Here is a 15,087-nt window from a genome sequence, read left to right on the forward strand (position 1 = left end):
CAATCTGGATACAACAGATGCCAATTAAAACAGGGAAAGCACAAGTGTCTCATCAGGGCATCAGTCTCTCTCTCTCTCCCCCTCGGTCTCGCTCTATCACAGTTAATAATTGATCAAAGTTTTCAGGCTGAGCTTTGATATAACCATGGCAACGGTCTGGAGAGGGAGAGTGTATCTGTGCAAGGGGGTTCCTGTAAATATCTGCTCTAAAACACACACAAGATGGACCATAACTTCTGACACCAGTGTCTAAGACTGTGTCTTTTGAGATTTCCATTTATGACCAGTATCATAGCATGAATCAAAAGTCAGATGTGTTTTTATTTATTTTTATTATGAAATGTGCAATTTTGTATCATTCTAAAAAAGAGGTGCAGGCTAATGCTGTTAAATTATTATTTAGCTTACCATAAATGCTTGTTAGTAGATATCGCAGTACACTTTCAGCATATTTCAAATACAAAAGAATTATAAAATTACATATAACATTGCACTTAAGTCCTGTAAGTTAGTCAAAACAAGTTCAGCTTTCATTGTATTTCTGATATATATTATAATTGTAATATAAATATTATTAAAATTGTATTTTATATAAATTATTTTTATATTTTATTTTAATATATAAATTAAAATGTTACACTTAAGTATATTAATTATGCAACAATATCATCTCTTTTTTTAAAGTATGTTATGTAATCTAATTTTTTTACCTTTTAAACATGACAAACTTTGTTATTCTAGATTTCAAAAATACAGTTATATGAATTTCTCCAAAGTCCAATTTGTTTTAATTCTACTTTATTAGATTCAGAAATCTAATTCTGCATCCTGTTTCTTTTCTCAGATCAAATTTACATATCTGGTAAATAAAATAAAACTTACAAGTCTTTTGATTAGTGAAAACAGTGATTATTACTGTTGCATGCTAATGCTATTCTCATACTTTTGAAAAAGCTAAATATTCTATTTGTTGTGTAACTCTATGCTGTTTGCATTACAGCTGTTTGTATCTACAGTAAATGATGCCTCAAATCATACGGCTTATTAAATAGAGCTTTGATATTACTTGTCTAAGTGATCAGACTAACAATTGTTGCCTGGCAGATGATAAAATGTGGAAAAAAATAAGAAATCCCATAGGCTTACACTAAAGAAAGAACCCATGTCATATTTACAAAAATCACAGAAACGTAGCATAGCAAGATTTGCATAGACAAGCACCCTTAACATTTTCTTCACAAAAAGTCAAATCTATTTAGTCTCAATTTATCATAAAACAAATGTCCAAAGTGCCATTTCAATATGACATAAAAACGGAAGGAAAAAAATGAAAAGAACAAATGGATTAGAAAAGCACTGATCTGTGTTCTGCTGCCAGAGCATGGAGGGGTTATAATAACTCATTTATGAAATAAATATTTATCAAATGTCAAATGAAATTGGAATTTTGAGGTGACTTTCATGTTTCTATGCAAACATTGCTCAGCGTGATAATTGGCTATTTGAGAGAGATTAAAAGAATGCCCCAAACATGCCTGAGATTCTTTGAACAATAATTAAATGCAAAACCCACTTCAAATTTGATTTTCTCCCTTTGTAATTACATTTCTGACACCCGAAAGCAATTTTGATTAGAATCTCATCCAGGTATGAAGTGCTCACCAATCAAGAGGAAATGCTCAAAATATCTGTCGGTTTAAATGTCAAGGAGTCTGAGCATTTATACAATGTCACACTCGGCCCTTCTGATATTGCATTCTTCTACTTGTGGCACCTGCAGTATGCCTGAGATTTTTATTAAGATTAATGCTAAATTAAAAGAGACTTGAGTCATGGGTGGAATTGGGTGACATTTCTAGAAAGCAGTTAATAACAACTGGAAACGTACATAGCATTTTCATTAAATCAGGTGAATTAAATCAAGATTATTGCAGTACTGTTAATATCGCCTTTTGCATGATAAATTGCTTGTGCTTTTTCTCATTTAAAAGTCACTTTGGATAAAAGTAGCTGCTAAATGATTAAACGTACCCTTATAATCAAAATTAAGTATGAGAAAAGAAAAAACACAATTAAACCCTTTCGACCTAATATTTTTGTATTTTTATGATTTTTTTTTTTTACATTTATTTATTTAAAAAATGTGTACAGAATATAGTTTTAACACAATTACATATTATATATTTATTCTTTATTTATTGTAATTAAAAAAGTTCCAACTGTCAAATTTTACACTGTATTTGCCCCAAAATATTTGACAAAGTCCCTTTATATGTAATTTTTTTTTCTTTCCCAGATAAATTGTGTAACTCAATATAATTTTTTAACACAACACAACATTTTTGGATCTCATTAGGAGATTAAAAGATATATAGAATAAAGAATTGATCTAATTTTGACATGAAATGCACAAAATAATTTCTGCAAGTATTTAGTAACTTAATTTGTACGCTCTTGAATAATTAAGTTTGCATATGTGCTAATATGATCACTAAGGAAAATCCACCAAGTGGTTAATCAAATTTCATTTTCATGCAAGACTAAAAACAACACAAATGCATGTGTTTTTCCCACTTTTAATACAATATACAAGTGTAATTTAAATATTATCAAAATAAATAAAAAATAGTGATTTTTAAAAAATGGTTGCATCTTTCAAATTTGAACCCATATTTAAAGAAACACTCATTGTATCCTAAATATTAAGATTTTTAAATGCTTTTCAGTGTGGGTCTGCTGTGATTATCTTAACACATTACAAACTGTTACCATTCATCTCAGTCGTGAGTGGTCAGACAGGTGCTGCAGATGCACAGGAGTCTGCAGAAGCACCTCCTTATCCTTACAAGATCTACAGGGATGCAAGTTTGTTTGAACTGTGGTTTCACTGGTGGCTGTTGCCATGCCAACCCTCCTCTCCCTGATTCTTCCTCTATATTGAGTGCGATTGCAATGCAGAGTGCGGTTCACCAATCACAACCATGATACAACACATCTCTGTCCACTTAGAGCACTCTTTAACTGTTTCCTCACCGACAGGAGGTCAGAGGCCACACCGGGAAACTAAACTCAACTTCTGAAAGCGCTACATATTTATTGGTGGTCTCACATTTTTGCACATATTTACTATCATAAATTTTTTATATCAAACCAGCACTGGCATATTTGAGGATATAAATGATTTAATGGTTTAACAGCACAGTTATTTGTGGCTGCTGACAGAACTGAAACTCAGGACACCCAACTTTCTACAAAAGGCAGAAAAAAATCTCTCTCCACTTATGCATACTGCACAAAAAATACTATTTAAAAATAAATAGAGTGAGGGATACACTTTGGAGGTGATCTTGGAAAACTCTATGACGCTAAAGGCAAACATAAGCATTTATGGTGCACAAGTATTTTTAGGAAGCCAAATTACTTTATGCAGCTGAAGCCTTACAGGCTGTTGATAACAGCCAAGTGCAGTGACTTGTGAAATATTAATGTACCAACAACTGCAATGTCAATTTGACATCAACTCCTGAATCTCAAGATACAATCACCGCCACAACATTAATGAAGCACCTGCAAAACGCTGATAATTTCTACCATCTTAAATTAACATCTTCTACTTATCTTTGTTTCAGTGCTTGAACGAATAAATTAACAAAAGGTAAAGAGGGCAATGACAATTCAACTTTCTTAGCAAAAGCTTCTGAAAAGTGTAACATTCATTCCTACATGGTTGAAAAACACTATTGCTTGGCTAATGCAATTAAGTGGGATTAGGAGATTAAACAGATATAGTATAAAGACTTTATCTGCAGGAACTATGGCATGAAATATTTTAGAAGTATTCAGTAACTTGTATACTATTGCATAATTAAGTTTGCACTTGCTAATATGATTTCCAAGGGAAGTACATGGTGGTGAACTCAATTTCATTGTAATACAAAATGGGCAGGGTTATTAGTTAACTAAAACTGAAACTGAAAATAAAACCTTAAAAATATCTTTGAAATCCTGAAATAAATGTTATCTGAAATAAAATATACATTTAAAAAAACTAGTCACCAAGTCAACATTTCTCACTTTAATTTAGTTTATCTTGAAGTACAAAAATAACTCAAACTAAAACTAAAAAAAATGATAAACAATAATAAATGGAGAGAAAAAAATGAAAACTACTAAAAATGACAAAAAACACCACAAAATTACAAAACTTTTTTTTTTACTAAAATTAAAATGTAAACAAAAGAAACAAAATAAAAACTGGTTCAAAATATAAACTATAATATTACCTCAATAATACTAAAATAACACTGGTGATGGGACAGTTTAATTTTGGATTAATTTTGCACATTTGCGGGAGAAACTTAATAACTGATGCAGATGAAGTATTATGTCAACTGCAATCTTGAATGCAATTATATAATTAAATGCTGAGAAAAACAACATGAACTTATATATCTATATATGTGTGTGTGTGTGTGTGTGTGTGTGTGTGTGTGTCTGGACCACAAAACCAGTCTTAAGTCGCTGGGGTATATTTGTAGCAATAGACAAAAATACAAAATTGGGTCAAAATTATCTATTTTTATTTTATGCCAAAAATCATTAAGACATTAAGTAAAGATCATGTTCCATGAAGATATTTTGTAAATTTCCTACTGTTAATATATCAAAACTTAATTTTTGATATGTAATATGCATTGCTAAGAACTTAATTTGGAAAACTTTAAAGGCGATTTTCTCAGTATTTAGATTTTTTTGCACCCTCAGATTCCAGATTTTCAAATAGTTGTATCTCAGCCAAATATTGTCCGATCCTAACAAACCATACATCAATGGAAAGACTATTTATTCAGCTTTCAGATGATGTAGAAATCTCAATTTAGAAAAATTTACCCTTATAGCTGGTTTTGTGGTCCAGGGTCACATATATACATACACACACACACACACACACAACTTCATTATATGCATGCACGTACACACACACACACACACAACTTCATTATATGCATGCAGGCTATATGTATACATAACATTTTACATTTACAGTGTTTATATTACAGTAATATAATATAAATATAAATTTAAGTGCTCACCATACTATCGTAATGAATGAGCTCCAGCTCGTAGTCCGGCAGAATATCGGTCCGGTTGTTCACGAGATCTAAAGCCATCTGGGCAGCGGGGAGACACGCTTGACCACCGGGCCATCCTCCACTCATGGGAAACAGAGCTCCGATGTACAGTTTCTTCTTGCCTGCAACCGCACACGGCCAGGAGAAAAAGATAAGCAGTGCGTAAAGGACAGCCAGGCTTCTCCAAACTCTCCCCAAGATCCTGATCCTCTCCGTGGATGCCATCAATATCCGATTCGATATTTATAGGTTTTGAACTTAAATTGTGAGGTTGTGTCCGATGCTGAAAGTGTCCGCACGTGCGACGAGTCCCGTTTAGAGTAGCCTAACAGAACCGTGCACGGAACGCGTAAAAACAGCAGTGCTGAACACTTTAAGCGCAATATGAAATTGCAGGCGGGTTAACCACAGTCTGGATGCTCGTTGGGATTTATATGTTTACAGCAGTTATAATTTCATATCAGATGTCAGTCAGGCATGGCTATGAGCTTTTAGCGTCGTAACACACAGTTAAGACATCTCATCTTGCGCGCTTTCTTGGAACTTATTTCTTATTCTTGAGAGCGTCTAGAATAACTCAGAATCTTCAGACCCGTTTAATCTTAAGAATCTTTTACAATTTGCAGACCTTTCAGAATCTTTTCGATGCTTCAGAACCTTTTGGAATATAATCTTCAGAGTCTGTTATAATCTTTTAATTGTTAGGAATCTTTTAGAATCTTTAGGCTCTTTTGAATCTTCTGAAGTACTTTTTTAGAATCTTCCATCTTTACAATCTTTGGAAAGACGCAGAATCTTTAACAATCATCGAATTATTCTGAATATTTTATAATGTTTAGAATGTTTTCGAATCTTCTGTATATTTAGAGTCTTTAGAATTCTTTAGAATCTTTTCAGCAGTTTGGACTCCGACACCAAATCACTAATGTCCTGTCACAGAATGCGCTTCAGAACAAACCAGCTGTCCAAACATGTAAAAGCACAAAGCTACAGAAATCATGCTTTGAATTTTGGGTAAAAACAAATGCGCCATCGGGCAGTTGTCTCTTTCCCTTTCACAGTCACAGACGGTGTGTTTGTAGTGCAGCTATGCTCATGGTTCACGACAGGAGAGAAAAACAGGTGGTGTTGCGCGACATTGTCGATCAGAAAGCGCTCCGCTGATCCTCTGGCGTTGCTTTATTTACCGCGCCGCTCGCGAAACGTGATTAAGTTTTAAATTGTCGAGCATATTATTCCGGCATCTGATCAGAATATTGGAAAGTAACAATTGTGCTGCGGCATAATCCTTTAATCCGCCGGGAGGAGAGGGGGAGAGATTGACCACCAAACGCAGTACAGAGGGATCCGCACTCAGAGCAGACAGCACAGAACTGATCCACTGACAGACGAACAGTACTGTTATATAGCGGGATGGGGGCGGGGTTAAAGTAAACGCTCTCTTCTGAATCAGAATCACTTTCAAAAGTCATGCAACTGAATAATGCACGATACATCTAAACTCAGCTGGAAAAAATAAACATTATGTGAATATGAATTGTGTCTGTCTTTCCGTGTCTCTCTCTTTCTTTCTTTCTTTCTTTCTTTCTGTTTGTCCGTCCATTCATCAATCAATAGCTGAGTTCGTCCATCCATCGAAAATCCTTCCCTCAAAATAGCCTTTAGAATTCTATTGGAAAACAAACAAATCTATCTATCTATCTATCTATCTATCTATCTATCTATCTATCTATCTATCTATCTATCTATCTATACACATTCCATACACTACATCTATCCATCTGTCCATCTGTCCATCTATCTATCCATCTATCTATCTGTCTGTAGAATAAAAATAAAAATCAAGAAATATTCCTCTATCCATCCATCCATCGATTGATTCTATCCATGTGATCTCAGGGTGCACTTACATAGCCAATATTGACACCAAACACTTAATGTGGGTAATGTTTATTCCCCGCACAGCTCTCTGGATTCGGCTATTCACTTTAAATACTCTAAAACAGAGTAGAGCTGAAGTTGATGATTTGAGCCACTGTGAACCTAAGGCCCTGAGACGCTCCAGTGACATTTGGAGCTCCCTTTGAATTCGCTCTCTCCATATGCCAGTCATTAATTATTCATCCCTGATCTTTAGTTGTTATTTAATAAAAGAAAGGCTGGAGAAGGCTCCTGTGAGGATATATAATTACCCATTAGTTTATGTGATAACTAAATATGTTTACAAAACAGAATGAGATTTTATGTACAACGTCAGTTCTTGTTCATAAAGGGCTTTACAGAGGGCTGGCAAACAAAAGGTCACCTTTATGCTGAATTATCCCTTTAACAACCACAATAAAAGAGATGCAATCACCACCCGGTACACACAGGCTCGAATATAGACACACACATAAACACACTCTGCGCTGAGATGCACACATCACCTCATATACATTCATATACACACAGGGCAGAAATACACACAGTGCTACACACTCTGGCCGAGTGTTAATCTTCAGCCTGCTGAGAGTGCACTACGTTGGTGATCTCTCGCTGTGAGTTAACAGAGGGAGTCGAGAGAGAGAGTGCATTTGCGTGGCTTGATAGTCTAAATCAGCAGAACTGAAAAAAACGAGGGGAAATGAAAGAAAGGACAGAGGGATTAAGAGGAATGGAAGGCAATTAGAGGGAGGAATGGATGGATGAATGATAGGGTGCTACAGTCGTGCTACAGACTCATCCTGCACTACACAGATTTCCGACCAATCAAATGGTCTCTAGAATGAGAATTGCCCTCCATGAGGTCTTACAAATGTATTTGTCACACTTTATAACCAAATAAAAAAAAACTATAAAAAGGTAAAAATTTGTTTAAATATTGTGGGAAAAAATGGTGACAAGTTACAGGATCACTGTCATATAGATTCCTATACATTTTAACTGAAAATCTAGTTGTTGATCAAATAAATAAATGAATAAATAAGATCATGAAGTGCATCCACGTAACACAACAGTTCACAAAAGTTTTAACTAAGAGAGAGAGAGAGACTTTTTAAAAAAAAATAATCAAAACCCTCTCGACTTCCCAATTACACATGAAGAATTTATGAAAAAACTCAAAAGCCAAAAATGTAAAAAATCTTGTGGCCCTGACAACATTCTAGGTGAAATGCTGAAACACAGCACACCTGAGCTTCAGACAGCTGTGCTCAAATTATTCAACCTTGTACTTAGTTCAGGCTGTTTTCCTGACATCTGGAGCCAGGGATTTATTACCCCTATTCACAAGAGTGGAGATAAATTTGACCCTAATAATTTCAGAGGCATTTGTGTGAGCAGTAATCTGGGGAAGTTATTTAGCAGTATTTTAAACAATAGAATAGTAAACTTCCTTAACGAACACAGTGTCCTGAGTCCTAGTCAGATTGGCTTTCTTCCTAATTATAGAACTACTGACCACATTTACACCCTACACACCCTAATCAATAAACATGTAAAACAGACTAAACACGAAAAAATATTTGCATGCTTTGTCGATTTAAAAAAAATCATTTGATTCTATTTGGCACAACGGATTATATTACAAACTTTTACAAAGTGGTGTAGGGGGTAAAGTTTATGACATTATTAAATCAATGTATTCAAGCAACAAATGTGCAATACTAATTGGCAACAAACATACAGAATTCTTCTCCCAGAAGAGAGGAGTACGGCAGGGCTGTAGCCTGAATCCAACACTGTTCAACATTTACATTAATGAACTAGCGATGCAGTTGGAACAGTCTACAGCCCCTGAACTCACTCTACAAGACAAAAAAATCAAGCTTTTGCTGTACACATATGATCTAGTGCTGCTGTCATCCACCCCACAGGGACTACAGCAACACCTAGACCTGCTGGAGAACTACTGCCAGAACTGGGCCCTGGCAGTAAACCTCAAAAAGACCAACATTATGGTCTTTCAGAAAAAGCCCAGATGTCAGGAACACAGATACCAGTTCAGTCTAGGCAGCACCGCCCTAGAACACACGATGCAGTACACTTACCTCGGCCTGATCATCACTGCATCGGGGAGTTTCTGTATGGCAGTGAATGCTCTCAAAGATAAAGCTCGAAGAGCTCTATATGCAATCAAGAAAAAACTCCAAAATATTGAAATACCGCTTCCAATTTGGTGTAAAATCTTTGATAGTGTAATTCAGCCCATAGCGCTGTATGTAAGTGAGGTTTGGGGTCCACTCAGTGATCAGAGCTACACTAGATGGGACAGACATCCAACAGAAGCCCTACACACAGAATTCTGCAAAATGATTCTAAAATTACAAAGGAGAACACCCAATAATGCATGTAGAATTAGGCCGTTTCCCAATGATTATAAATATACAAAAAAGATTCCTCAAATTCTGGATGCATCTAAAATCAAGTCCCACAGAATCACTACATTGTAAAGCACTACAAACCCAAGAACTGAACCCCGAAAAGAGTCCACTCAGTCAGCTGGTTCTGAGACTTACTAACCTGACTAACTCTACTAACACTAACCAGTCTCAGACCAGCACTGCTTCTCACCCAAACATCAAAATAAATCAAATTATCAAACAATCTAAAAATATATATCTGGAACATTGGGATCAAGAAACCAAAACACAAAGTAAATTACAACTCTATCGAACTATAAAATTAAATTATGAATTAGAAGAATATCTCCAGAGTGTCAAAGACACAAAGCAGAGACAGATCCTGAACCAAGTACAGGCTCAGTGAGCACAGACTAGCCATCGAGACCGGCAGACACAGAAAGAGCTGGTTACCCAGAGAGCAAAGAGTGTGTGTTCACTGTGAGACAGGAGAGATCGAGACAGAGACACACTTCCTACTTCACTGTTACCAATTTAAATCAATCAGAGACATATACATCAACAAATTCACAAACATCATAAAGAACTTTACAGCCATGACTGAAGAGGAACAAATAAAGATAATACTAGGAGAGGGACAGACAGCAGCACTGGCTGCGAGATACGTGTGGACGTGCCACAGCCTGAGAGACAGCAGGTGAACGTGTGTGTGTGTGTGTGTGTGTGTGTGTGTGTAATGTGTGTATTATGTCTGACCTCAGTGTGTTTCCCTACTGTCTACCACAGTGACCCTCAGCCTGTGTGTTTATATGTTAAACACTGTGGTATGAAATGTTTACACAAGTTCTAATTTGTTACACTGTTTATTTAAGTTTATATTGTTATAATGTTTTTATTCTATTATTTTGATATTTTCATTGTTATAATATTTCAAGCTTTGGCAATATTGTATTTTTTACAGTCATGCCAATAAAGCAATATTGAATTGAATTGAATTGAATTGAGTCTGTCTGTCTTTTATCTATTTTACACATTCCACATTACACTCTATCTATCTATCTATCTATCTATCTATCTATCTATCTATCTATCTATCTATCTATCTATCTATCTGTCTGTCTGTCTGTCTGTCTGTCTGTCTGTCTGTCTGTCTGTCTGTCTGTCTGTCTGTCTGTCTGTCTGTCTGTCTGTCTGTCTGTCTGAGACAGCACTAAAATCTTGAAAATTATTAGATGCTTGAGGGAGCAGATTTCAGACAACTGATGGTAAACTACAGCCCCCTTGTGGTTGAACTAAGCATTACAATTAGACTTTCACAATTTGGATACATTTAAAAAAAAATTGCGTATTAACATTTTTACAGTGTCATTTTACTCTCTGCTATTTGTTTTTACATATTTTAAGCAAACTAACAAAGTGGACTGTCAAGTGATAAACAGATTATCATGGGCAGTTAAATATCAGTATTTTAGGAAATTCTTGGGAAATGTAACCTCTGAAAAGAGAAATTAAATAACCATTTTTATGTCTTACCTGTATAGTTACTGTCATCTGATAGTGCACAAAAGAAAACAAGAGACATATTAGGTTAAAACGATTCATATTAGGGAAACAGATACATTTGTATTTGTGAGATTGACTGTTAAATCATAAACATACTCACAGATACAGAATGGTTTAGGTGAGTCCCATTTGCCCAGCTTGGTACAGTGTGAGATATTGAAACCCTCCAATAGGAAGCCAGCATGACAGCTGTAGTGAAGAACTGTGCCCTCTACCAGCTGTCCAGGGGGCAGCAGCGCCACCCTCCCGTTCTCCAGAGACATCCAGGAACGCGAGCAAACCATTACTGAGAATTTTAACAAGACTTTTAGCACATCTCACATCCTTTTAGCACATTTATATAAACTTGAAATTACACATCCTTAAAGAGTAACTCCACTAACACAACAACACATAGACAATCCCTTACCAAAAAGTAGTATACTTCAAGTTTATTTTATTAAGTAAAGTTCAAGTATATTTTTAAGTATACTTTATGTAGTAAGTATACAAATATCAGTGTACATGTAGTGTACTTGTAAGTGTGCTATTTCAATACTCCTTGGGACTAAACTGGCCGAAAAAAGTATACTTTAAGTATAACCGTAGTCAACTTTGAGTACACAACTAGTTTAAATTTGTGTTTTTAGCTTGTACTGCAACTATACTAAAAGTTAAAGGTATACTGATAGTTTAGCATTTTTAGTACACTTTAGTTTTATACTGAAAGCATACTCAGTATACTAAGTATACCATTTTTTAATTGAACTTTACATCATACTTTAAGTATACTACTATGTCCCTATTAAGGTATTAATTTGTATATATTTTGTTATATGAATATCAGAACATACAAAACATCAAAAGAAAGAACGGGTATCTGCTTGTAAACAAAAACATTTTATTCTAGCTTCATGCATTCTTTTTTTAAACACTTGAATGTGGGTAAGTTTCATAAAGAAATAAACTGAAAAGCTGAAAAAAGAATATGAATTGGATTCAGAATGATAATCAAATCGTAGATGGTGTCGAGAGAGGTGTGTGAGAGGACTGTTTAGTTCATTTGTAAAGCATTTGAACTCAGAATGCTGTTACTGACCAGAATCCTGATCAGAATCCAGTATTCCACAGAGCTGTGTGAAAAATATAGATATTAATCAATACAATAGGATAGCAAGGGCACCTACAGCATCTGCTGAGCTGGTTCATGTCAGTCCAGGTGCCATTGGGGAGGCATTTTCTGACCTTGGGCCCCACAATAATTCTGCTTCCTCTACAGATATATTCTATCTCATAGTCTACCGGCAAGATCTGCACACTGCGGATCTACAGAGAGAGAGAGAGAAAGAGAGACGTTTTGTAGATTGAATTAGATGTTGCTATGGGTCATAGTCCCTTCAGAACTGACATTGATGTTTATGACTGCCATGTTAATGTGCTGCCGTAGACTTTTACCTGTTCCTGAGTCAGTCCTCTGTAGCGAATCCCTCCGTCTCTGGGGGGGCGAATGATTGCACATCCTGAATGAGAGTAAGAGAGATGGGGGAGGATTAAACGAATAGAGATTAAATGTTTTCAGCTTAGTCCCAATGCACAAACTAACATCAATAAACTAAAATGACAGATGTTCCGGGTAACTTTATATCCGGGACTTTATATCTGAATCCCCTTGCAAGACTGTAATGCAGTGATGGTTTATAAGGATTTTAATGGTACTGTCTCATGTCAAAATACAATCTTCATACCCCTTGGAGAATCTTTGAGATGTTTAACACTTAAAAAGAGAGAATGAGAAATGCATTTAGTTTTTTTACTGAGTACAGCTCTGAGAAACAGATCTCAAATCTCACAAGCAAATATTGAAAGCAACAGCACAATTGTGAGTGTGATGTGATTTAGTTAAGGTAACACTTTTTAAGGGGTCCTTGTTACAAATTACATTTACTTACTATTATAATAACAATGAACTATGCATAATTGCATGCTATTAACCCTAATCCTAACCCCAACCATATACTAAGTACATGTTAATTAATATTATTCAGTACTTAAAGGTATAAATACACTTTATCAATGACCCCCTTAAAATAAAGTTAACATTGAGTACATTTTTAGACACAACATTGCAAGTTGGTATCAATTTTCAAAAACTATTTTTAACAAACCCTCACTGTGCATCTTCGAACAACATATGAAAGGGTTCTGATATAATGAATGATTCAATGACTCACTCATAACACACTTGTTATGTTCCTGAATTAATCAGTTTTGTTGAATGAATTGGTTAAATCAATGATTCACTCATTCATAAATACAGTCACTTGTCTCCACCTACTGGCATAACTATGTAACCTGCATATTCACTGATAATCCCCAGCACTAACTGTTAGAATTAAAAAATATTTAAAGAAAAGTTTAGCAAAAAATATGCATAAGATAATTGTTCAAAACTTTACATTCATTTGGTTAACAAATTAATTATTATTCATTATTTTATCTTGCAATTTTGTGCAATTTGATGATAATCTCTTATGTCAAATAGTTCCCACATAAATAAAAAAATATACATTTTTCACATCTTGCGAGGGGCAATGAAACCTACGAGCTGAACTGTATATGACACTGAATTGTTTTGATTCATGTAGGCTATATATTGCTTTTACAATGAAAAAGGATTTTTCATTTTTTTCCTTCTATAGTTCCGGCTGAACATGATCCCATGAGGCCTGAGGGCAGATCATGGTTTGAAATCCATGAAACTCAGTTTACAGAATCTAAACAGAACGTCTTCTAATCTCACAAAGCAACAGAGGTGGGCCACTTTAGGACCAATGGTGGACCAATTCTGTGGTGTTACATTCAACATGCACGGACCAGACATCATCCCCAAACACACACACACATTACCTCCGGTCGTTGAATTATGTATGGACGAGATGAGAGTAGGAAGCAAGTAGAAAATTACAAGAAATAATAGCTGCTCCATTACTGCATCTGAACAAGAATGAGAGAGAGAGACAGAAAAATGAATAATAATGTTTGATTTCAGCAGGTCACAATTCACGCTCGTTTCAAAGCAATTAAGCTGCTTGTGGCACGACGTGATCTTGTTGGCATTCAGATATGTAAAACATAATAATAACCTGCTGTCTGATTTAATTACACCACACATGGTTGTGGAGGAGGAGGATTCGTACAACATGGAGGCAGTTTGCCGTGCCTGCACTGTAAAGATTTTATGAGCTTTCCCTCAACCACTCTTAAGAGTGAAAAAAGCACATCCAGGGTGGGTCAAACATGAGCATGCAAAATAAACAGAAGCACACGGGTCTAACACACACATACAGCTTCTTACAAAAGACATTTCAGAAGGACAAAGCATTGAACAGAGAGTGCTTTCATCAATATTGACTTCTGTATTGAATACACTTGAACCTAGAGGTCAAGGTTACTTGATACATTATTAGATAGATAGATAGATAGATAGATAGATAGATAGATAGATAGATAGATAGATAGATAGATAGATAGATAGATAGATAGATAGATAGATAGATAGATAGATAGATAGATAGATAGGAGTAAAGGAAAGAGGAAGTGGCAGATAGAGAGGGAGGGCTGTAGGGACTGGGATTTTCTCCAGGCTCACAGTAGGGAGCGACAGAAGATGATTCGGGGAGGTGAGGATCAGAGGGATCAGTTAAACTTTAAACACGTCTCAACAGCACTCTACCTCATTAATTCAGAACAGCACAGCAGACGAGCACAACACTTCACAGATTACAGTAATCCAAACCAACAGGATGCACTAACAGTGATTGGTTTGCATTGCATTGTTGAGCAAATACATTTTTAGCTTTTTCGATTATCCTAAGTGTTCCTATTTTAGGTATTAAACACAGTAAAAATTGCATGAAAACTTTATACAACTGGAGTGAATGTGATAGGGAGTGGACGGAGGTTGCAGTCTCTTTTTTCTTATTTTTTAATGATTGCTTTTGTTGATTTTGTTGTTGTTTTGACAAAGAGTTAAAAAAAAAAAGCTCAAATGTTGGTATTTTTATACTGACCCC

At 35.4% G+C, this 15,087-nt stretch overlaps 1 protein-coding gene across 1 annotated transcript in view; it reads right to left on the minus strand.

The window, feature by feature from the left end:
* Nucleotides 1-14,000, minus strand: part of LOC306850934 (gamma-aminobutyric acid type B receptor subunit 1-like) — a gene marked incomplete at both ends in the record, with an annotated part of 47,136 nt that extends 33,136 nt beyond the window's left edge. Inside the window, 6 exons of the mRNA XM_079386905.1 lie at nt 5,094-5,254; nt 11,006-11,023; nt 11,136-11,321; nt 12,202-12,340; nt 12,470-12,534; nt 13,922-14,000. Of these exons, the coding sequence (XP_079243031.1) occupies nt 5,094-5,254; nt 11,006-11,023; nt 11,136-11,321; nt 12,202-12,340; nt 12,470-12,534; nt 13,922-14,000 (648 nt within the window). The remainder of the gene's footprint in view (nt 1-5,093; nt 5,255-11,005; nt 11,024-11,135; nt 11,322-12,201; nt 12,341-12,469; nt 12,535-13,921) is intronic.
* Nucleotides 14,001-15,087: the final 1,087 nt, after the last annotated feature.

This window comes from Barbus barbus, assembly GCF_936440315.1.
Source record: "Barbus barbus genome assembly, chromosome: 31".
NCBI lineage: Eukaryota > Metazoa > Chordata > Actinopteri > Cypriniformes > Cyprinidae > Barbus > Barbus barbus.